General features: G+C 41.2%; 3 protein-coding genes across 4 annotated transcripts; 2 read left to right on the top strand and 1 right to left on the bottom strand.

Moving 5' to 3' along the window:
• Positions 1-414: 414 nt before the first annotated feature.
• On the bottom strand, positions 415-8,072 carry LOC120048056 (signal recognition particle subunit SRP72-like). The gene is made up of 19 exons (XM_038993746.1): positions 7,940-8,072; positions 6,828-6,948; positions 6,555-6,678; positions 6,270-6,413; positions 6,011-6,122; positions 5,856-5,887; positions 5,612-5,736; positions 5,441-5,498; positions 5,170-5,301; positions 4,500-4,628; positions 4,309-4,381; positions 3,761-3,825; positions 3,558-3,653; positions 3,327-3,430; positions 3,123-3,200; positions 2,697-2,834; positions 2,559-2,596; positions 1,663-1,822; positions 415-1,482 (listed from the first exon to the last, which is right to left on the bottom strand). The coding sequence occupies exons 1-19, from the start codon at positions 8,037-8,039 to the stop codon at positions 1,290-1,292; spliced, it is 2,022 nt and encodes a 673-aa protein (XP_038849674.1). The 5' UTR covers positions 8,040-8,072; the 3' UTR covers positions 415-1,289.
• A 33-nt stretch (positions 8,073-8,105) lies between these two features.
• leprotl1 (leptin receptor overlapping transcript like 1) lies at positions 8,106-12,378 on the top strand. Of its 2 annotated transcripts, XM_038993748.1 has the most exons (5): positions 8,106-8,402; positions 9,307-9,382; positions 9,532-9,718; positions 10,070-10,182; positions 11,601-12,378. In XM_038993748.1, coding segments are annotated over exons 1-5 (393 nt in total). In that variant the 5' UTR covers positions 8,106-8,386; the 3' UTR covers positions 11,602-12,378. The 2 variants fall into 2 exon arrangements, with proteins under 2 accessions (XP_038849676.1, XP_038849675.1); XM_038993747.1 differs by having other exon boundaries at positions 10,070-12,378.
• A 1,097-nt stretch (positions 12,379-13,475) lies between these two features.
• Positions 13,476-18,998, top strand: LOC120046972 (centromere protein F). Its single transcript, XM_038992523.1, has 7 exons — positions 13,476-13,572; positions 13,982-14,139; positions 16,233-16,426; positions 17,197-17,397; positions 17,489-17,641; positions 17,878-17,980; positions 18,756-18,998. Exons 1-7 carry the CDS (start codon positions 13,476-13,478, stop codon positions 18,792-18,794), a joined length of 945 nt encoding a protein of 314 aa, XP_038848451.1. The 3' UTR covers positions 18,795-18,998.
• Positions 18,999-21,176: the final 2,178 nt, after the last annotated feature.

Below are 21,176 nucleotides of genomic sequence, written 5' to 3'. Positions count from 1 at the left end.
AAAATTGATTTTGTGTGTGGATTTCAGCCAACCCTAACCCTTTTCCTAAATGTAACCTAATTCTCCTAACCTGCTACGAAAAGTCAATTCTGACTAACTGTATACTATCTAGTCAAAACCATTTAACATGTCTTGGCTGGGGAGTGGGGGAATGTAGCGTCACAACTTCAAATGTAAGACTGAAAAACGACTACAATGACAGAATGGAACAGAAAATGTGCAACACCAATGATGCAGAATTGCATCTGAATGATCTTTTCTGCTTTGCACTTCCATAGTAAATCCACCAGGCGGCGCTTGATATTAAAGAGGTCACAGCATACAATGCCGATGAGATGTTCCATGACCATAAATCCAGATAACACTTTCCAAAGCGAAATTTAAGTTAAAAAAAAAACAAGAAAGGAACATCAGTTTGTCAGTTGTTAAGGAAGCCTATTTATTAAGAACAATGGGACACAAATTTTGGCAAAAATAGTTTGCTTCCATCATTGTAAACAGTTCCTAATTATGTACTGCTAGCCAATAATTAAAAAGGTAGACTCAGCGAAATGACATTGCCACGAGCAGCAACACAGATAGAGATGAGCAAGATGCAACACTTCGCTCTCACACAGTATCTGTGCACGGGTTCACTTCCCGCTGTTACAGCGTGGTAGGTAAGGGACCAAAACAGCAGAGAAGTTGAGCAACGTGCTTCAACGCTCTTAGTTGTTGCAGAAATTGATCCACTTTGCTGTGTACTTTCTGCATCTACATCATATCGCTGAGTCTACGTTTAAAAACAGACTTTTTACTTTAGCCGAAAACGATGCAGGGATTTAAAAATAAATATACTTTAACATACACAGCTTGCCTCTTAGGTTGAAAACAAGGTCAAGTGATTGAAATTGAGTGGGCAAGTCAAGGAAATTAGTTCACGGTCAAGGAACCGTGTTCAAATACTCAGACTCAGGGAGAAGAGAAAACACAAACAGTACATGTTTTCTGCACAGATGATATGCATTACAAACTAGCAAGACCCCCCTTGCCTACAACACAAGGTCTCTTAGTTCACCGACATTTGTTTCTGCATCTTAAAAGAAAACCTAACCGTGAAGAAAGCATTGGGGCCTATTACTAAATGTATTGCAACTTATTCAACAACCAGAAATTGGACACCATTATTTGTTTGGTAAAAAAAAAGTTATAACCAACTTAAAAAATGACAAAGCTCATGATTCTGTGAGTTCCGGGCCATGTGGTGGTGGTCACCAATGTGTTGCTCCATATCTGCAACGTTCTCCAGGCTACCAGCCACCCTTGCCTCCCTTTTTCTTCTTCTGAGGGGCCTTCTTGCGGGCCCCTGGCCCTGCAATGGCAGGCTTCTGCTGTCGCGGAGGGACAACGTTGCTGGCAGCGGGGGCCGAGGTGGAGGCAGAGGCTTGGGCTGACCCTGGCCGGGGGGAGGTGGGGGGACTGTTGGCTGTCTTACTGGCATCCCTGGAAACACAGCAAAATTAAGTGATTACCAACCAAATGCAACACACTACATGACAAAGGGTGCCAACTGAATGAATCTGGAGTCAGACAGATGTATTAAATGTTCAACTATTAGATTCATATACCTTTTTAGAGCTAATGAAAGTGACAAACGATAAGAGACAAGGATGCGTTACTCACAGGTCGAGCGCGGCTCCTGACGTGGCCCCCTGCGTGCCTTTACCCACTTGTTCCTTCTTCTTGCCCTTCTTCCTGCCCCGGTAGTAGGTGCGCTCTCTCATGGGCAGCCATCTCTCCTGGTCAGGGTTCGCCGTGGGGTCGTAGTTCTTGGGCAATTTTCCTAAACAGAGGCGAGAGAAAAATAGAAATTCCCCATCCAAATCAGAGATGTTGACTTTATAAACCTCTTAAGAATCCGCCCCTTTGCCCCCCAATTTTCACCTAAAATGACATACCCAAATCTAACTGCCTGTAGCTCAGGACCTGAAGCAAGGATATGCATGTTCTTGGTACCATTTGAAAGGAAACACTTTGAAGTTTGTGGAAATGTGAAATTAATGTAGGAGAATAACACATTAGATCTGGTAAAAGATAATGCAAAGAAAAAAACATGCATATTTTTTGTTGTTGTTGTACCATCTTTGAAATGCAAGAGAAATGCCATAATGTATTATTCCAGCCCAGGCACAATTTAGATTTTGGCCACCAGATGGCAGCAGTGCACATGCAACGTTTTAGACTGATCCAATGTGCCATTGCATATATATTCAAAATGTTTTATCAAGACTGCCCAAATGTACCGAATTGGTTTATTAATTCAAGTTCATAATGGTGCACTCTCCTCAAACAATAGCATGGTATTCTTTCACTGTAATAGCTACTGTAAATTGGACAGTGCAGTTCAATTAACAAGAATTTAAGCTTTGTACCCATATCAGATATGCCTATGTCCTGGGACATTTTTTGTTACTTTCAACCTCATGCTAATCGCATTAGCTCAACCGACCCTCAGGGGGAGGGGGTACACCGATCCCATAGAGGTTAATAAGACATTCACATACAACATGACGACATACCCTTCTTTTTCTTCCTCTTCTTTTTAACATCCCCCTGGCTGTGGAGAGATAATATTGATAGTGAAAGCCTATGTATAAAACAGGTATTACACAGCTTAATTAACACAGCCTTTAATTAAAAGCATTTGGTCTCCTTACCCTTGTTCTTTTGGTAGGTTGTCTCCCGGTACTTTAGCGGCCTTCTTTCTGACGTAGTTGGCGCCATGAGAGTTCTCCAGCTCATCTACGTCCACGTTAAACAACATGCTTTCAGGGGAAGGGAGGTGCTTGCTGAGGCTGGGACAAAGGACTAAGGATATAATAAAATATGCTTTTCCATTCACTAAACAAACAGTTCTAGGCACTTTATGATATCCCTGGTAAAATCACCTTGACTGTGAATGAGAACTGGACCAAATCAGAGATAGTCATTCAAATACTCAAAGATTTGACATTGCAGTTCTGACAGTTGTGCTATGATAGTGGCAACGGCATGGATTGCTGGATCAATTGCAAGCATTCGTTCCAAATAAAGTTATTATTTATGTGTAGTTTCAAATACAGAGAGAGAGAAAAAAAGGATACGACTTGGCTTTATCTTGATCGACCAAAGAATAGGCAGAGATGAGTTGTGCCAAAGTGTGGATGTCATTGGTGTTTTGTCTGTGGAGCAAGGGAACAGATGAGTTGTTACACTGAATACCACACGTAGAGCAAGCAGGACATACACCAGCATCACCACTGCAGAACAACAGTAGAAACAGAACAATTGTTAAGAGCATCACTCACTTCCACAGTTGTTCCAGGTCACTGATGGCTTCCTTTTTCCGTCCATACTTCAGCTTGAAATCGGCGGCCTCTCGTACGAGTGCCAGGTGAATAGAGGAACCAGGCTGGGATGGAGGAAGACAAAGTGGAATAGTGGACAATGCAGTGTTACTATGGAAACAAATAGTAACACACACTCCAGGATTTAAAAAGTTAAATTGACTTCTTTATAATGTGCTTGTTGACTAATACCTGTTCAGATTGGTAGTGCTGAATAGCTTGGCTGAAGACATCAATTGCGCTGTCGATGTCCTCTTCGTGGTTGTACATCGTTACCAGAGCTGAGATCTGTGAAACAATTTCAATTTGTTAGCAGGAGTGTTATGATGTAATGTTCGTTCAGAACATTTTTAATCTATGATTAGATGTAGAATAATAGAAGTGTAACAACTAACCATTCCTTGTTTGTGCTTGAAATCTTCGATCGACTTCAAGATGTCACATGCTTTGGTAACGTGACCTTTGGAGAAGACACCAATGAAGGTTTATTTATTACGAGGTTACCTTCTACTCGGTCAGGTGCTCAAACACCTGAATTCAGACAGAACAGGAGTCACTTGCTCATCAAATGACATGATAGCACAGCACTAGGTATCAATCAGTAAGTACACTGTTAAGCACTAATCTAATTTATCATCTTCAATAGGCGGCAGGTAGCCTAGTGGTTAGAGCGTTGGGCCAGTAACCAAAAGGTTAATGGATCAAATCCCCGAGCTGACAAGGTAAAAATCTGCCGTTCTGCCCCATGAACAAGGCAGTTGTTCCCTGTTGGCCGTCATTGTAAATAAGAATTTGTTCTTAACTGACTTGCCTAGTTAAAGAAAGGTTAAATAAATAAAAAAAATAGGCCTATTTTCTGCTTGTTACCCAGCGAGCAAAAATAAATAAATAAAATAAAATAAAATAAAATAAAATAAATGGGGATATGGAAAGGCAACCTTACCTTGAGTCAAATAGAGTTGTGCCATTGTTAATTTGATACCAGATGCACTCTCTGGGTGCTGGTCTGCAAAACACTTTACAACAGAAACACACACAGCTAGCATTATACATACAAGAGCTTTCAATAGCTATTTATGTATTTATACATCAACTACACGTATCTCAAGTTAGGATCTGGTCAACAGGGAGTACCTGAAGCAGCTCCATGGCCTTGGAGTGTTGCTTCTCTCTGCACAGCTGAGCCACCTGGATCAGAACGGGCAGCGGGTGGCCTGGGTTCTGGGACTGGAGGCCTGACGACAGCTTTCTGCACTGGTCCGCCTGTGGGGTGCACGTAATAAATCAGCAATGACCGTTGAGATTCCCAGTCTAACCTGTTCACCATTCTCCCTGGTCTGGGACCAAAAGGCTCCTGAACGGCTTCAACCCCAAAGCCATAAGACTGCTGAACAGTTCAATAAACGGCTACCCGGACGTTCTGCTTTTCACCCCCTAGCTACATGTACTTCAATCAATCACCTAACCAACTCTATATATACACATATAACCTCAATCACCGGAACTACCTCGTACCCCAGTACACTGACTCAGTACTCCCTGTATATAGCCGTGTTATTTAGTTACTATTTTCTTTTGAAATATTTGTCAATTTTCGTACTTTTTAACTACATTGTTGGGAAAGGGCTCGTAAGTAAGCATTTCATGGTAAACGTCTACACTTGTTGTATTTAGCGCATGTGACAAATAACATTTGATTTCATTTTGATTTGACATGAGTATGTAGTGAAATTGTCAAAATAAAGCTGTGAATAAAGAGTGGAGGATAATTTTAACAATGAGTTAATGTATTCAAATCCGATACCTGGTTAGTGTACATAGCCAACAGGGCTTTGTTGAATTCGATGGCTTGCAGCTGTTTCTTGGCCAGCTTGTACTCGACACCGTCAGCATTTGTCAATTTCACCTTCTTCTTAGAGTCAAACACGTTTTGGTCCTGCAGGAGAAAAAGCATATGAGCAACAGCGTCAGCCCCCATGGCTACAACAATAAGAGAACACAGTCAATAACAGCTTAGCCTGTTTCAATGTTTAGTAGTTCCTAGTAGTACAGGGAAGGTTCATGCGTGTATCTACCTTGTTTATTGTAATGATGTTGTTCGCAGTCACAGCTAGAAGTCCCACATCCGATGGCCTAGGATTCAACAAAAAATAATGCCACTACTCTCTCGTCCTGTGCCTACAATAGCACATACTTTACAATTGAATGTAATGGCTCAATTGATCCCACTTTAGAGTAACACTCACTTGAGCTTGATGACTTGGTTATAGAGCTGCAGCGCCACTTCTGTCCGACCCTGTAACTGCATAACGTAGGCCATCTGGGAGTGGATAACGGCCAGCTCTGACTCAATGTCCTCCTCGGTTATATCCTGCACAAACCAGACAAGCAAAGTACGAGTCACAATTTGAAAAAAAGAAGACATTTTTAAATCTGTACACTCGCCATGACATTGTGAACGTATTTATTTCACAGGCATAGAGCACTCACCGAATCCTCAGACAAGGAAACACGACAAAGCTCTGAAAAAAATGACGCAAACAAAATTTGTCAACATTAACCATGAAAGGGCTGGACAAAACCTACCACACAGCATTACAAATTAAGGCCATGTCTGTAGAATTGCAATTGTCTGTGGTCCTAACCTTCTGCTTCCTGTAGTTTGTTCATAGCCTCCGTGAGTTGGCCTTGACCAATTAGAGTACAGGCAGCGTTGTAGCTCAGCTCATATGTAGTCTCTGACAGGCCAAGATCATCCTGCAAAAATAGGGTGGAATTAAATGTATTATTCAGTGTTAAATTGAGACTCAGGGAAGATGAAGGATACTAAAGGCTTCAATAACCAAGTGTCTCAGAAGATCAGTACGAATAGAAGTCTGTTTTAAATGGGTGCAGATGACCCACCGGAGAAGCTTTCTCCCATGTGCTCATAGCAGCCACCACGGCTGAGAGGTTTGTCTTCCTCTCCTCTTCGTATTCATCCTGGGAGTTCCTGATCAGGTCCGTGTAGACAGCCTTGCACTCGTCATAGCGCTCCATACGGTACAGCTATGGTGAGAACAAAGGGGAGGTCAGGGATCAGTACATTGGGCCAGTTTACTGTGGCTGGCAGGATCATCCACTGAAGGGTAGACAGGCAAGCAGTGCAAACAACATCTAATGTAATTTCTTATTTTCATAAAGACTTACCACTTGACCATAGAGTTCTTTGAGCTTGTCTGTTTGTTCTGAAACACCTTCAATAGTCTTCAGAGCACTTTCAACTCTGTTCAACCGGTACTCACAGTAGGCCTTTTCAAACACAATGATTTCACTGAGGAAGCACAAAGAAAGTGTTAAACATTGGCCTAAGGGTACAGCCAGGAGTTTCTCAAACCAGACCAAGTATTTATAGATTTTGCATTGCTACAAGATTATCACTATAGAACATTATGTTAAAGTCACAAGTCATTTTCAACATACCTGCCAAGTATTTTTGAATATGTGTTCATGACATTCAGTGCCTCTTTGAAGCTACCATTTTGCAGCAGGCATACTATTTTACAGCGAAGGGCTGTCACATCTTCCTTGACTTCATGCAAAACTGTGGAAGAAATTAATAATTGAGATTAAAGGGGCAAACTGCAGTTCTAACAGTAACAAAGCATACACCCCACCACTGTTTTAGTAGAGTTTAATGATGGGGCTGGAGAAATGTAACCTGTCAAATTCATAGACAGAGCTACAAATGCAAGGACTCACCATCCATGAGATAAAAATGATACTTTCAACCATGTTGAGGTTATATACTGTACAACGTTGGTTTACAATTACATTGTTGACAAACATTGGAGTAAAACAAGCTTATATTGTGGGTTCTGATGATGTATGACAGTTAAACTATGAACTAAGCTCATGAGGCATTTATATGTTCTAGTCAAGAATCACTGAGTGTATATAATTAATCTAAAAGTATTCATATAAATAAAAAAAAGAAAAGTGATGTAGCAATCGCAGATTGGCCCTTAGTGTAGTTACGTGCAAAATAATAATTTTCCTTCAGGTCAGTCACCACCAACGATAATTTAATCAAATCTCAATTTATGGTGTGCAATAGAGAACTCAATAATGTTCCAATGAAAGTGCAAATCTGTGAATCACACTTCCCAGCAGATACAAGGCTGATAGCTACAGGATAGATAGAGTCAAACAGGGTAGTTGCTAGCTAGCCAGCCAGCCAGCCAGCGAGCCAGCCAGCCAGCCAGCCAGCGAATTGGGACACGTCACTGTGTTTACAACTCAGATCTGACTGACAATTTTGAAATATTATCCCTAGAATAAAAACATGCTATTACTGTTCTCAATAAAAATCTACACTATGTTCCGATCATTGGGGGGAAATTGTAATTTAACAAAAACTACCTAACTAGTGATTAGCTTGATTATAGCTGCATATTTATTTTTAGCTAAGAGTTGTAACTTAACGTTAGCTCGCTAGCTAACCAGCTGGATAGTAATCATTCAGCCCTGAAACAACACAGAGCATTTATTCAGATTTGACAGCTACAAACATGTGAACAAGAGTAAAATCCTACTTTTGTTGACAGCTTTGATGGCCCGAGTAAAATCTCCATTCTGTCCACAACGATTCACTTCTGTCCACAGCGAAGCAACTGTGCCTCCTCCACTCGCCATCTTTCACTCCATGCAGACTGCCAGCGGAAGCACAATTATGTTTCTTCCGGATTGATAGAATCACAAAAATGGCTAAAGAAAAAAAGTGAAGAACCCGCATGCATTTAAAAAGACAAACATCATAATTAGCAAACGTATTTAGATACAGGGTGGGTTTCAGCATACACATTGATTAGTCAGATTATCTATTTTATATGTTCTTCTTGATTGATGGGATTCCGCGCGTGCGTATTGCTAGATACAGACACAGCTCTGTGGGTGAAATCGAATTCACGGACTGTTTGATGCAGTACTAATAAGGGTGTATTGTTGTCGTGGACTGTGTGACGAGTTTATGTCCTACAGAAATGGCCGGGATTAAAGGTGAGGAAGTTGCTGTCTTACTTTTAAATAATACATTAATTGGATTACAAGAAATATAGTCAATCACACATAGCGAGCCAACTAGCTATGCTTTGACATGGTGTGCTGCTACCTAACCACTGCCTGAGTGCTAGCCAGTTAAGCGAACTATCCTCCTTTGCTAGCTAACTAATTTGATGTCGGCTTATTATCTGCTAACTATGTAACGTTAGCTAAATAACTAGTTAATTATATAACGTCAACTAGCAAGGACTTTAACTAGGCACTGTAGCTAGCTAGCTAGCTGTAGCTAGCTAGCTAATAACATGATTTGTGTTCTAGTTAGTAACGCGTTAGCTAGCTACAGTTAACGTTAGGTTGCTAGATTAGCACCTGGCTAGTTATGGTATTGATGATGGGCCATTTAACTAGCTCATGATGCCATTATTAATCGATGAAATACACGTTAGAAACTAGCCTTGTCCTGCCAAACCTAATGTTGTATTGTTATGGCTAGGCAATTATGACAAGCTAAATTAGCTAACGTTAGACCTCGCTAACAAGTGCGTTGTCTCAATCCTCCTTTATCTAGTTAACCATCTAGATATCTAAGTCATCATGACATGCATAAGTTTACAAATCAATGTTCTAACTAGTAACTAGTTAAATTAATACACTTTAATGCTAGCAACTTTCTAATAAACATCTATGATAGCTGAAAATACTCTGCATCCCCTCACCCAATCCATCCCAGCCAGGCCCTGAATGTGAAATCATCTGATTTGTCACATGATTATTTCCTCCTTGGAGCTACAGCATTAGGGTCATGGTCAGATGATCAATTATGACCTAAGGAATTAGTATTGCACACACACACAAACACAAACAAACACAGTGGCTTAGTTTATTTCCCTCTCCTTTCTAGCTCTGATCAGCCTGTCCTTTGGTGGGGCTATTGGCCTCATGTTCCTGATGCTAGGATGTGCTCTTCCAGTGTATGAGTAAGTATCTTCATCATATTCATGTTTCATATGTTAATGTCACGTGCACAAGTACTGTAAAATGCCTTTCTTGCAAGCTTTTATAATATGATGCTGCCCACATCAAGTATTTTCCAAGTCATAACCGACGGGAACTTCTCTCTTCACAGTAAATACTGGCCCTTGTTCCTCCTCTTCTTCTACATCCTCGCCCCAATCCCTTACTGCATCTCCCGGAGAATTGTTGACGACACAGACTCGGCCAGCAATGCCTGCAAAGAGCTGGCTTTATTTCTCACAACGGGCATAGTGGTTTCAGCCTTCGGCCTGCCCATCATTTTCGCAAGAGCTGATGTTGTAAGTATACATCTTGGTGATTTATTTGTGTAGGCTAAGGGGTGTTTGACAACACTTTGCTCTCATACCTGTGCAGTAACAACATTGCATTAGCTTTGTTGTTACAAGTAATTGCTTTCTAATTGCATACATTTTTGGTGTTACACAAATGCAATAAGGACCATTCCTTATAGGACTGTTGGGCTACATCTTATAGGCTACCATTTGTGTAATAACAAGAAATGCTCAAATCCGTTACTAAACAACACTTAGAAAAGGGCTGTGATTTGCTCAGTCCAAACAGATTGAAAGTATGCAATGCAGAATTTTGTAACATATGTTGACTGAATTATTTATGTTTGTTGTTTACAGATTGCCTGGGGAGCATGTGCGCTTGTGTTAACAGGCAATGTAGTCATCTTCGCAACCATTCTGGGATTCTTTTTGGTGTTCGGCACAAACGACGACTTTAGTTGGCAGCAGTGGTAAAATTGGGGTGTGGTGGGGCTAAGTCAGAATTGTTTATTACTAGCATTGTTATTATTATTGTTATGATTGTAATTATTGTTTGTTGTTATTTATATGACTGCCCGTCCATAGACACACGAAACCAGTGCAATAATCTGTTTTAACTGTCATGCGGAATGTCAGACTGACTTCAGGTGGATGTGCTGACTTTCATTTTGACTTTTATTTTTGGCTCCATGTTTGTGAGTCTTCTCCCTTCATGTACTGTACAGGCTTATTTTTTGAGAGTTGCGATAAAATATTGTTGAGATCATAAATGCCCATCTAATCTGTGCAAATGCAAAAATGTCCACCTGGACTCAGATTGACCTATGGAAGGGGTCTTTGGCTATTGGTTTGGGATTTTTTTCCATTGTCTGAAGGTTGGAAGCTTTTTTCCTGTGACAAAGATATCTTACTGATAAAAGATATGTAACTTTGGGAGTGAGGGTATACAGTAGCATGCTGGTCAGTTTCGAGGGGATAGTCTCCCCTTCCAAGTGCTGACATGAAGCTGAAGCACTGGATATTTTGCATGGAGTAAAGGTTGTTTTTGAAGAGCACATTGAAAGCTGAACGCCTGTGAGTTTCTCTCAGCTTGAAACCATTCAATATGAAGGTAGATACAGCATATATTGATAAAATGCATTATCCAATGCACTGTCCCCCATTGCAGTGATCAAATTCGAATGACTCGCCTATTCACCGACATTAATTTGATACAGGCCTCTTGTGTTTGGTAGTTTAGCGTAGCGTAGCATATTCTGCCCCTTTTGAAAATAGTCTAGAAGTCATTGTAACCCTGTGTCATCTTTTCTCTTTAGAATAGAGTCATCAAAAACCTTGGTCAGACAGCCCAGGATTAAGGCTAGCCGGCGTGAAATGTGGCCAACTTAAGATCTAGGCTACTTATAACCCGGGTCACTAATACCGCTAGCCCTAGATTTACCAGGTATCCAAGAGACCAATTGGTTTCTATACCAGTAATTGGAAACCAAGGCTGCACTGTAGTTATATTTCACAGATAAATGTGGATGAACCCTAGTTTTTACCAAGGCATATCATGTTTTGTTCTATATTTAGTACATCTGCACTAAGATGTTTTCCCGTCCTCTCCCTGAAGGAAATCAATTCGCCGTATAGGTCTAAACTACTTTTATTGTGGTCCTTGTATACTTGCATTGGGTGTGCTGATACCATACATTCACTCAGTGTAGTTTGCCATTAGTTAAAGGTCTCAGAGGACTGTGTCCTGAGCTGTGAAGCTTGCTGTTACATTTAACTGAACTAGTTGTAGCTAAGCAAGGTATTAAGCATCTGTCACCCCGTGTGCACTGGCCTGTTTAGCTGGGTGGAAAGGTTGCGTGTTTAAGATCTCTTTGTTTTTATTTTGCAGATGGAGCAGTTATCTGTGAAAAGTGGTCTCTGGAAGAGGCAACAAACAAAAAAAGACTGAAATCCATCTAAAAATATTCCAGAAGTAATCGGAAGCACTGATTCATCCGGTATCTCTTTCTGTCTCACTCAGATTGTGAGTAAGTTTGTCAACTTCTTATTTCCAGTCTTCCAGAGACCACAACCTCCATGAAGATAGTGATCATAATGAAAACCCTTTTGCACCTTTTTTGAGTTTAGTTGAACTTTTTAAATAATCATTGTTACCTTGATTATCAAAGGTAATGTTACAACAAATGGCTTTTTGTGTTTTTGTTATCCTTTTATGTAAGTAAAGTTTAAACTTTCCATACATCAAAACAAATGATAAAATATACATTTGTGCCTACAGCAATGCACTGATGGCATATCTACAGTTTTTGGACATCCAGGGTAGGCTATTCATAGCATTTTGAACCACAATTTAAGCATTATAGACCGAGTATTGCTTAGTGAAAGTTTGAGAAATGTACAAAGAATTTCAATATAATTCTATCAAACAAATGAACACACACAAACTGCATAATCAGGTCATTCTAGTCATGGGATGGGTTTGTCACTGATCTCTTTTGTGAAAGATATGTTGTTTCACAGACCTGGAAGAATATTTTATTTATTGGTATTAGAGGACGCTTTGTGTAGATGTCCAATTGCCACTTTCTATCTACAACTGTTGTGTTCGAAGGCAGAGGTCAGCATGGGGGTTTTCTTTTCTAAATAAAAGCCTTTTTTGAACATACTCTCATTGAATGAATTATGCATAAAATTCCTACAGTATCAACACTTCCTAGTTGCATTTGGTCTGAGACTTTTGAAGAGACTCATTTATTTATGGGTTCTAACTTGACTACGAAACCTTCAGATCTCGCAACAGGATCAAACCATTGATTCTATACAGTTGCTTTGACACATTCTGCACTGGTGTGTATAAGGTAGAGAATGACATGTTCATTAACCTTCACACCTGGAAGCGGGTAGTCAAGCACTAACAGGAGGAATATGTGTTTTGTCTCCCCCACCTGGCAAGGAACTGACATGTGAAACAAGGCCATGCATAAGCGGAGACTTCTTTATTAAAGGCCCCAGACTCAGTGCAGTGATGTCCCCATTGTTGTGCTCATATTAGCATCAGAACTGTAAATGGATCAATGGTTGTTCAGATGGGTAAAACCTCACAGCCCCCGCCCCCCTTGATTCAGATGAGGATAAAAACATGTCACTAGATAATTATATAGCAATTTCAGTCATGGTACAAATGCAAAGCTGAGGAGATTGTCTGCCAGGCAGACAATACTTCCTCTTTAGGAACGTTTATGGATTTTACTCCCCTGAAATAAAATCCAAAATATAAATGTCAAGTAAAGAATAAGGTACCTGTTTTAAGGTTGTTTACCAGAAGGTTAGTTATGTAAGTGTATATAGCTCCAGGGTGTAGTTTAGATATGCATCCAAAGGTGCCTGCTAGCTACAACTTGTCCAATTGCCATGTTAGATTTCATAACATTCACAGCCCGAGGGGCACCATTTAGGTAGATTTGCATATAACTTTGGATCCTGTACAAACTAGGCCCTGAAAGGTTAAATCTTCAATTAAATCCTTAGTATATCCAGCGACACGCATTTTTGGTATTTTTCCAATTCCGTCTCGATGTTAAAATGACATAGAAATAGGCCTATATCGGTGTTATTGCAAACACATGAAAACGGGAGGAGATTCTGTCTTTAGGGCGCCACGTAACTAGAAGCTAGTAAATCAGTGGCTTGCCCCTGTGCATCTGACAGTCATGGAAGCTGAACGATACAGGTGAACCACAGTAAGGGAACGAGGGAGACGGGAATGAGGAGGTTTTTCAGAGCGCATAGCTACAGCGATGAAGACAACAGTCAGATCCAGTACCTGACGGCTAAGTGTAACCGCCTGACACATGAAACAGGTAGGTATTGGTAGTTATTGGGTCATTATGGGACTGGGAGGACTTATAGATCAACTACTTTGGATTATTAGTCTGTTGGCTATTCACTCAAAGAAGAATCTGCCTGTCATTGATCAATGTACTGTACACATGTCACCATCATAATCAATTTCAAGATAGATAAAGTGTAGTTCTACAAGAAAAACAGCAATACACTAACAAAGTTAGCTATTCTCAGGGTGAATGATGCCATGATTTCACTGTTTCTAGTTAAGCCATATAACAGGCACCAATGATTTTACAGGGTTCAAAGTCCAAACCTACTGTACAGTGACAGAGAATCATTTGAATAGGTAAGGGCAAGTTGTCCTCTGATGTGGGAACAATATAACCATTCCAGTCACAGGGCTGTTGTCTTCTTTTGGTATAGCAGTGCTGGAGAGGGAATGCCTGGGGGCCAGGGAGAGAGAGAGGAGCCTGCAGAATGAGCTGGAGGCTCTGTCCACACAGCTCTGCCAACAGGAGCAGGTCAACATAGATTTGATGTACAAACACGATGAACTGCTCGGCAGGGTCCATCATGAACAGGTACTGACGTCTTGTTTCCATCTTTTCACTGGTCAACCACAGACGGCTCTTGTCACTCTGTGAAGCTGTGTACCGACAGTATAATTACAGTGTACGTGCTAATGTAATATTGTGTAATTGCATGGATCGAAGTCATGCAATTTTCTACATCTTTCTAATGTTCTACTTTCAATTGGCAGAATGTAGAATCTCAATGCAAAAAACTCAATACATTCCAATGCTAGTGAAGCTAAGCAAAATTGCCTTGAGACATTCCTTGTCAAATCCTAATTCTGTTCAACTACTCTCACGTGTGGGCTTGCTAGCCACATTTATCTACACAGTGCCTTGCAAAATATTCATCCCCCCTGGCATTTTTCCTATTTTGCTGCATTACAACCTGTAATTTAAATGTATTTTTATTTCATGTAATGGACATACACAAAATAGTCCAAATTGGTGAAGTGAAATGAAAAACATTACTTGTTTAAAAAAGGTATTTAAAACAGTAAACTGAAAAGTGTTGCGCACATATGTATTCACCCCCTTTGCTATGAAGCCCCCAAATACGATCTGGTGCAACCAATTACCTTCAGAAGTCACATAACTAGTTAAATAAAGTCCACGTGTGTGCAATTTAAGTGTCACATGATCTGTCACATGATCTCAGTATATATACACCTGTTCTGAAAGGCCCCAGAGTCTGCAACACCACTAAGCAAGGGGCACCACCAAGCAAGGGGCACCATGAAGACCATGGATCTCTCCAAACAGGTCAGGGACAAAGTTGTGGAGAAGTACAGATCAGGGTTGTGTTATAAAAACATATCCGAAACTTTGAACATCCCACGGAACACCATTAAATCCATTATTAAAAAATGTAAAGAATATGGCACCACAACAAACCTGCCAAGAGAGGGCCGCCCACCAAAACTCACGGACCAGGCAAGGAGGGCATTAATCAGAGGGGCAACAAAGAGACAAAAGATAACCTTGAAGGAGCTGCAAAGCTCCACAATGGAGATGGGAGTATCTGTCCATAGGACCACTTTAAGCCTACACTCCACAGAGCTGGACTTTACAGAAGAGTGGCCAGAAAAAAAGCCATAGCGTTTGGTGTTCGCCAAAAGGCACGTGGGAGACTCCCCAAACATATGGAAGAACCCCGAGAACACCATCCCCACAGTGACGCATGGTGGTGGCAGCATCATGCTGTGGGGATGTTTTTCATCGGCAGAGACTGGGAAACTGGTCGGGATTGAAGGAATGATGGCTGGACCTAAATACAGGGAAATTCTCGAGGGATACCTGTTTCAGTCTTCCAGAGATTTGAGACTGGGACGGCGGTTCACCTTCCAGCAGGACAATGACCCTAAGCATACTGCTAAAGCAACACTCGAGTGGTTTAAGGGGAAACATTTAAATGTCTTGGAATGGCCTAGTCAAAGCACCGACCTCAATCCAATTGAGAATCTGTGGTATGACTTAAAGATTGCTATACACCAGCGGAACCCATCCAACTTGAAGGAGCTGGAGCAGTTTTGCCTTGAATGGGCAAAAATCCCAGTGGCTAGATGTGCCAAGCTTATAGAGACATACCCCAAGAGACTTTCAGCTGTAATTGCTGCAAAAGGTGGGTCTACAAAGTATTGACTTTGGGGGGGTGACTAGTTATGCACGCTCAAGCTTTCAGTTTTTTGGGGTCATATTTCTTGTTTGTTTCACAATAAATAAAAAAATTGCATCTTCAAAGTGGTAGGTATGTTGTGTAAATCAAATGATACAATCTGGAATTAAATTAGATTTTTTTTTTTTGGGGGGGGGATTGTAAGGCAACAAAATAGGAAAAATGCCAAAGGGGGTGAATACTTTCACAAGCCACTGTAGGTGTTTTTGGAAATGACACTTGTAAAATCTCCAGAGTTTGTCAACTGGATGACATGAATACTAACAGTATAATAGAGGGAATGTCATGAAAATTCCTCCCATTTCTGAGGGAAGTCTTACAATAGCATGTGCTGAATACATACAGCATCTGTGTCCTTGTGTTTACCCATGTGTTTCTGTTTGTGTGGACTGTGGCCCTCACCAAGGATCTGGTTGTGTTCTTGCAGCAACGGGTGCATCTTGTGGTGGAGGAGAGCTCCAGAGATGCTGCACTGCTGGGCCTACAGCTGGAACAGGTCAACTCGGAGCTACTGCACCTGCAAAGTTCTGAGGTGCAGCTGGAAGGCCTGGTGGAAGAGCTGCACACTGAGGACCTGCAGAGAGCTGCATTGACAGAGGACCTTCAGGTGCAGCTGCACAGGTAAGTCTACTGTCCTGCACCGTGGGAAGGAGAAAGTAAATGGTACTATTGTGTGTGTACCCAAAGACCCCCTTAATGTTTAAAACATAAGACATACTTTTTTAAAATGGCAGCAGTATTTAGCTATGGTTTATCCAGCTGTACAAATGGACATACTGTAAAAGTAAAGCCAGTCCAGAGAAGGGCGTGCACTAAGCAAATAAACATAAAAATGAATGAAACTCCTAACTTTTGATTACCATCTCCTACAAACATGAGCCAAGTGAAGCCGTCCCAACTGTTTTAATAACACGTTGAACAGATCTCCAACTAGTCAGGTTGTCACACGTCAAATAGAAAATGTTTGGATTTGTGATTTTAAGTCTGCAAAAACACACGTGCCCTTAAGCATGCTGTGCTATAACTTGCTGACTTTGAATCCCCAGTTTGGAAAATTGGCTGACAGTCAGAATACGTTATCACATCGTGATTTCAGCGGTAGCATTGCACTAGGGGTATGATAAAGGGGAGTTTAACATGAGCTCAGCTCAAACCCTCAAGCTGAAATTCATCGTTTGCCTGTGAAAGATAAACTGGGGAATCATAGAGAAGTACGTTTTCATGATTGATTGTACACGGAAATGACCAGGAGGTTACATGTTGGTTAGATATATTGGCTGTTCATGCAACATTCAGGAGGGATGATGCATAATAGATTTTTTTAAGACCACAAATTAGAAACATTTCTAAGCACCTAAGTTCAGGGTCTCTTATGTGTCTTTGGCCGACAGTAAGGTATTGGAGTTGGAAGCGCTTCAGTGCGGCTACGCTGCCAGCACCCAGGAGCTGGAGGAGCTGCGCAGCGCCTGCCAGACGAAGGTGCAGGGACTGCAGCGGGAGAACGAGGGCAGCCTGAAGAAGCTCCAGGAGACGGCCGAGCAGTTTGAGTGGCTGTGTGAACAGCAGCGCTACTGGATATGCTGCGTCAAGAGGTAGCTATGCTCTACCATCACTCTGTTGTCATTGGTTATTTAGAACAGACAGTGGATAACACCAGATTTAACCTCTGGATGAAACCTCCAGATTCAAAGACTGCCTGTCAGAGGAGAAGGACTCTCTGGTGCAGCAGGTGAAACGGTTGGAGAAGGAGGTAGCAGAGCTGAGGAAGAGCTCAGAGAGCACCACCCAGATGCTGTGCTGCCCCCTAGAGGACACAGTCAGCCAGCACTGTGACAGGTAACAGCAATTTGTCCTCAGTGACCCGAGGCCTCTACCTATAACAACTTGTCTCAGATCAGTTTTTCTTCCTCAGTCATACCATTAACAGTCAGTTATGTGTGACACAGCAAAACAGGCCCCATAACAATTCTCAGACATAGCTAATGTAATTGGTAACAACGGTTACAGACACAGGCTTTTCTCAATCCCACATGTCCATGAGAACTTATTCCCTTCCCTTTCCGATTCTGCAGAATGCCCTCTTGGGAATCCGGTGAGATGGCTGACCTGCAAACCCAGGTGGACAAATGGAGAAAGCTGTATGAGGACCTCTTCAGCCAGTTCACACCCCACCCAGTAAGCATAGCCTACACTAACTTTGACCGAACCAATGGCCATGAGTTGCACATCTCTAGTCTTCAGGGGCTGCGTCTTGCTGTGTGTTGCCAATCAGTGAGTTTGTTTGCCTGCTGGATTTAGAATGACTACAGACGGGAGTTGTGCTTCACTGGTCTAAATGGACATGGCAATAGTAATATGACTGCCGAGGATCTGGAGAATCATATGAACCTTCATTTCTTGGGGCATGGATTTCTGTCTGGTTTTCTCAGTCAGTCTGTGCTATGCATGGCTGTGTTCCAGGCAACGGGGTGCTCTTCCAAACCAAGGGAATGAGATGACTAATGACTGGAGGAGGTGTTTCCCAGAGGTCTCTGTGCTTTGTTCCCTTTTGACTAGCTCTGGAGTGCACATTTTGAGATAATTATTCTGATTGAGTGCAGATGATGCAGGCTGCAGTCTCTAGTGAGCCTGAGAGAAGAGGAAGTTAGCCGAAGCAATAGGGACTGCCGGAGGAGACGTATAGGACATGAGACAAGTGACCATGCTAAAATGCATTACCGTTTTATGAATTATATGGTTGATTCACACACCAGAGGACAGACTCATGTTATGACTCTTACATTTGAGGGAGATAAAAATATCATACTATTCCTTACATGAAGGTTTGGGGAGGGAGCAGATGTTGAATTTTCCAGAATATTCTCACTGTAAATTGTGTAGGCCCTGTGTGTGTGGTTTATGTTCATTGCCTTTTGGCCGGACTCACCTATAGTTTATTTTGTATTCTCAGGGGGGGCACGTTGTCGACGGATACCAAAAACCTCCTTGAGGTCAGAAGACCATGAAATCCATCTATTTTTCTTCAACCCAGTGGAGGCACTCCTAACTTTTGTCTGTTTGTCTCGCTACTCAACTGTTTCTGAGAACCATACAACCTCCCCGTTCTATTGTTGTCATTGTTTAAATGCCTTGAAACCACTGCATGACTGTACTGTAGTGTGATATGCAACTTAGTTACAGTCTATTGTCTATATTTTGGTATGAGTGTTAGTGTTCTCCTATTTGGACACACTTTCCTGTCATTGTCTATTTTCAGACACACTGGTGGAACATAGTAAATCAACAAGTAAAAACACCTGGGAATGTCTGTCTTGTTGTTACACTGCCAATCCTGATGATGACTCTAGCTGATGAGCAGAGAACCACAACACATGCTAATGTTTTGTCCTGGTGAACATTCCTGACATTAACTCCCATCATTTACAATTAACCAGATGTGGGATTAAAAACTCAACTCATGTAAAATATACTGTGTCTGTAAAATGTACATAGGTTCAGAACTTTTGTGAAACGGCACAGTTAAAAATATATGGCAAAATAGAACTCAAACTGGATGCACTTTAGCGATAGATGGTAGTTGAAGGATGGGATTAAAAACAAACAAAAGGGAACTATTGTAAAATACGTAGTCTGTAAAGTGTGTGTAGAAGCCTAAGTTGTGTTGTCCATTAGTTTACTCCAATTAGGAGAAGGCATGTTAGGTTTAGGGGGAAAATAATAAAGGAAAATATATTTTTAAAAGATATATATATATATAGTAGCAGTCAAAAGTTTGGACACCTACTCATTCAAGGGTTTTTATTTTTTACTATTTTCTACATTGTAGAATAATAGTGAAGACAAACTATGAAATACCGCATATGGAATCATGTAGTAACCAAAAAGTGTTAAACAAATCAAAATATATTTTAGATTCTTCAAAGTAGCCACCCTTTACCTTGATAAAAGCTTTGCACACTCTTGGCATTCTCTCAACCAGCTTCACCTGGAATGCTTTTCCAACAGTCTTGAAGGAGTTCCCACATATGCTGAGCACTTGCTGGCTGCTTTTTCTTCACTCTGCGGTCCAACTCATCCCAAACCATCTCAATTGGGTTGAGGTCGGGGGATTGTGGAGGCCATGTAAACTGATGCAGCACTCCATCACTCTCCTTGGTTAAATAGCCCTTACACAGCCTAGAGGTGTGTTGGGTCATTGTCCTGTTGAAAACAAGTGATTGTCCCACTAAGTGCAAACCAGATGGGATGGCGTATCACTGCAGAATGCTGTGGTAGCCATGCTGGTTAAGTGTGCCTTGAGTTCTAAATAAATCACTGCAGAGATAATCCGTTAACCTACTCTGCGTCTCACAAAGACACGGTGGTTGTAACCAAAAATCTAAAATTTGGTCTCATCAGACCAAAGGACAGATTTCCACAGGTCTAATGTCCATTGCTCATGTTTCTTGGCTCAAGCAAGTCTCATATTTTTATTGGTGTCCTTTAGTAGTAGTTTCTTTGCACCAATTTGACCATGAAGGCTTGATTCACGCAGTCTCCTCTGAACAGTTGATGTTGAGATGTGTCTTTTACTTGAGCTCTGTGAAGCATTTATTTGGGCTGCAATTTCTGAGGCTGGTAACTCTAATAAACTTGTCCTCTGCAGCAGAGGTAACTCTGGGTCTTCCTTTCCTGTGGCGGTCCTCATGAGAGCCAGTTTCATCATAACGCTTGATGGTTTTTGCGACTGCACTTGAAGAAACTTTCAAAGTTCTTGAAATTTTCTGCATTGACTAACCATGTCTTCAAGGAATGATGGAATGTATCTCTTTTCTTATTTGAGCTGTTCTTGCCATAATATGGACTTGGTCTTTTACCAAACAGGGCTATCTTCTGTATACCACCCTTACCTTGTCACAACACAACTGATTGTCTTAAATGCATTAAGAAGGAATTAAATTCCACAAATTAACTTTGAACAAGGCACACATTTTATTTGAAATGCATTCCAGGTGACTACCACATGAAGCTAGTTGAGAGAATGCCAAGAGTGTGCAAAGCTGTCATCAAGGCAAAGGATGGCTACATGTTACTACATGATTCCATATGTGTTATTTCATAGTTGTGATGTCTTCACTATTATTCTACAATGTAGAAATTAGTCAAAATAAAGAAAAACCCTTGAATGTGTAGGTGTGTTTTGACTGGTACTGTATATATTTACCCAAAAATATATATGTGGGATTGGAAATGAATCAGACAATTACACTGAAGGAATCTACAATCTATCTGCATAGATTAAAGCTGATCTACCCCCTAAAAATGTTTTTGTTGAAAGACATTGTCTGATTCATTTCTATATCAACCACAACAGGATTCAACGGCTGCCGTG

This window comes from Salvelinus namaycush, chromosome 5 (assembly GCF_016432855.1).
Source record: "Salvelinus namaycush isolate Seneca chromosome 5, SaNama_1.0, whole genome shotgun sequence".
Lineage (NCBI taxonomy): Eukaryota > Metazoa > Chordata > Actinopteri > Salmoniformes > Salmonidae > Salvelinus > Salvelinus namaycush.
Note: the sequence above shows the minus strand (reverse complement) of the source record. Positions and strands in the feature narration are given on the sequence as shown.

Excerpts from the sequence above, each read along its gene's own strand:
- LOC120048056 (XM_038993746.1), bottom strand. The coding sequence starts at position 8,039 with ATGGCGAGTGGAGGAGGCACAGTTGCTTCGCTGTGGACAGAAGTGAAT. Across the intron at positions 6,949-7,939 it reads CATCAAAGCTGTCAACAAAA|TTTTGCATGAAGTCAAGGAA; the intron begins GTAGGATTTTAC and ends TTTCTTCCACAG. Across the intron at positions 5,302-5,440 it reads ACATCATTACAATAAACAAG|GACCAAAACGTGTTTGACTC; the intron begins GTAGATACACGC and ends TTTCTCCTGCAG.
- leprotl1 (XM_038993747.1), top strand. Across the intron at positions 9,383-9,531 it reads TGTGCTCTTCCAGTGTATGA|TAAATACTGGCCCTTGTTCC; the intron begins GTAAGTATCTTC and ends CTCTCTTCACAG. Across the intron at positions 9,719-10,069 it reads TTTTCGCAAGAGCTGATGTT|ATTGCCTGGGGAGCATGTGC; the intron begins GTAAGTATACAT and ends TGTTGTTTACAG.
- LOC120046972 (XM_038992523.1), top strand. The coding sequence starts at position 13,476 with ATGAGGAGGTTTTTCAGAGCGCATAGCTACAGCGATGAAGACAACAGT. Across the intron at positions 16,427-17,196 it reads CTTCAGGTGCAGCTGCACAG|TAAGGTATTGGAGTTGGAAG; the intron begins GTAAGTCTACTG and ends TTTGGCCGACAG. Across the intron at positions 17,398-17,488 it reads TGGATATGCTGCGTCAAGAG|ATTCAAAGACTGCCTGTCAG; the intron begins GTAGCTATGCTC and ends TGAAACCTCCAG.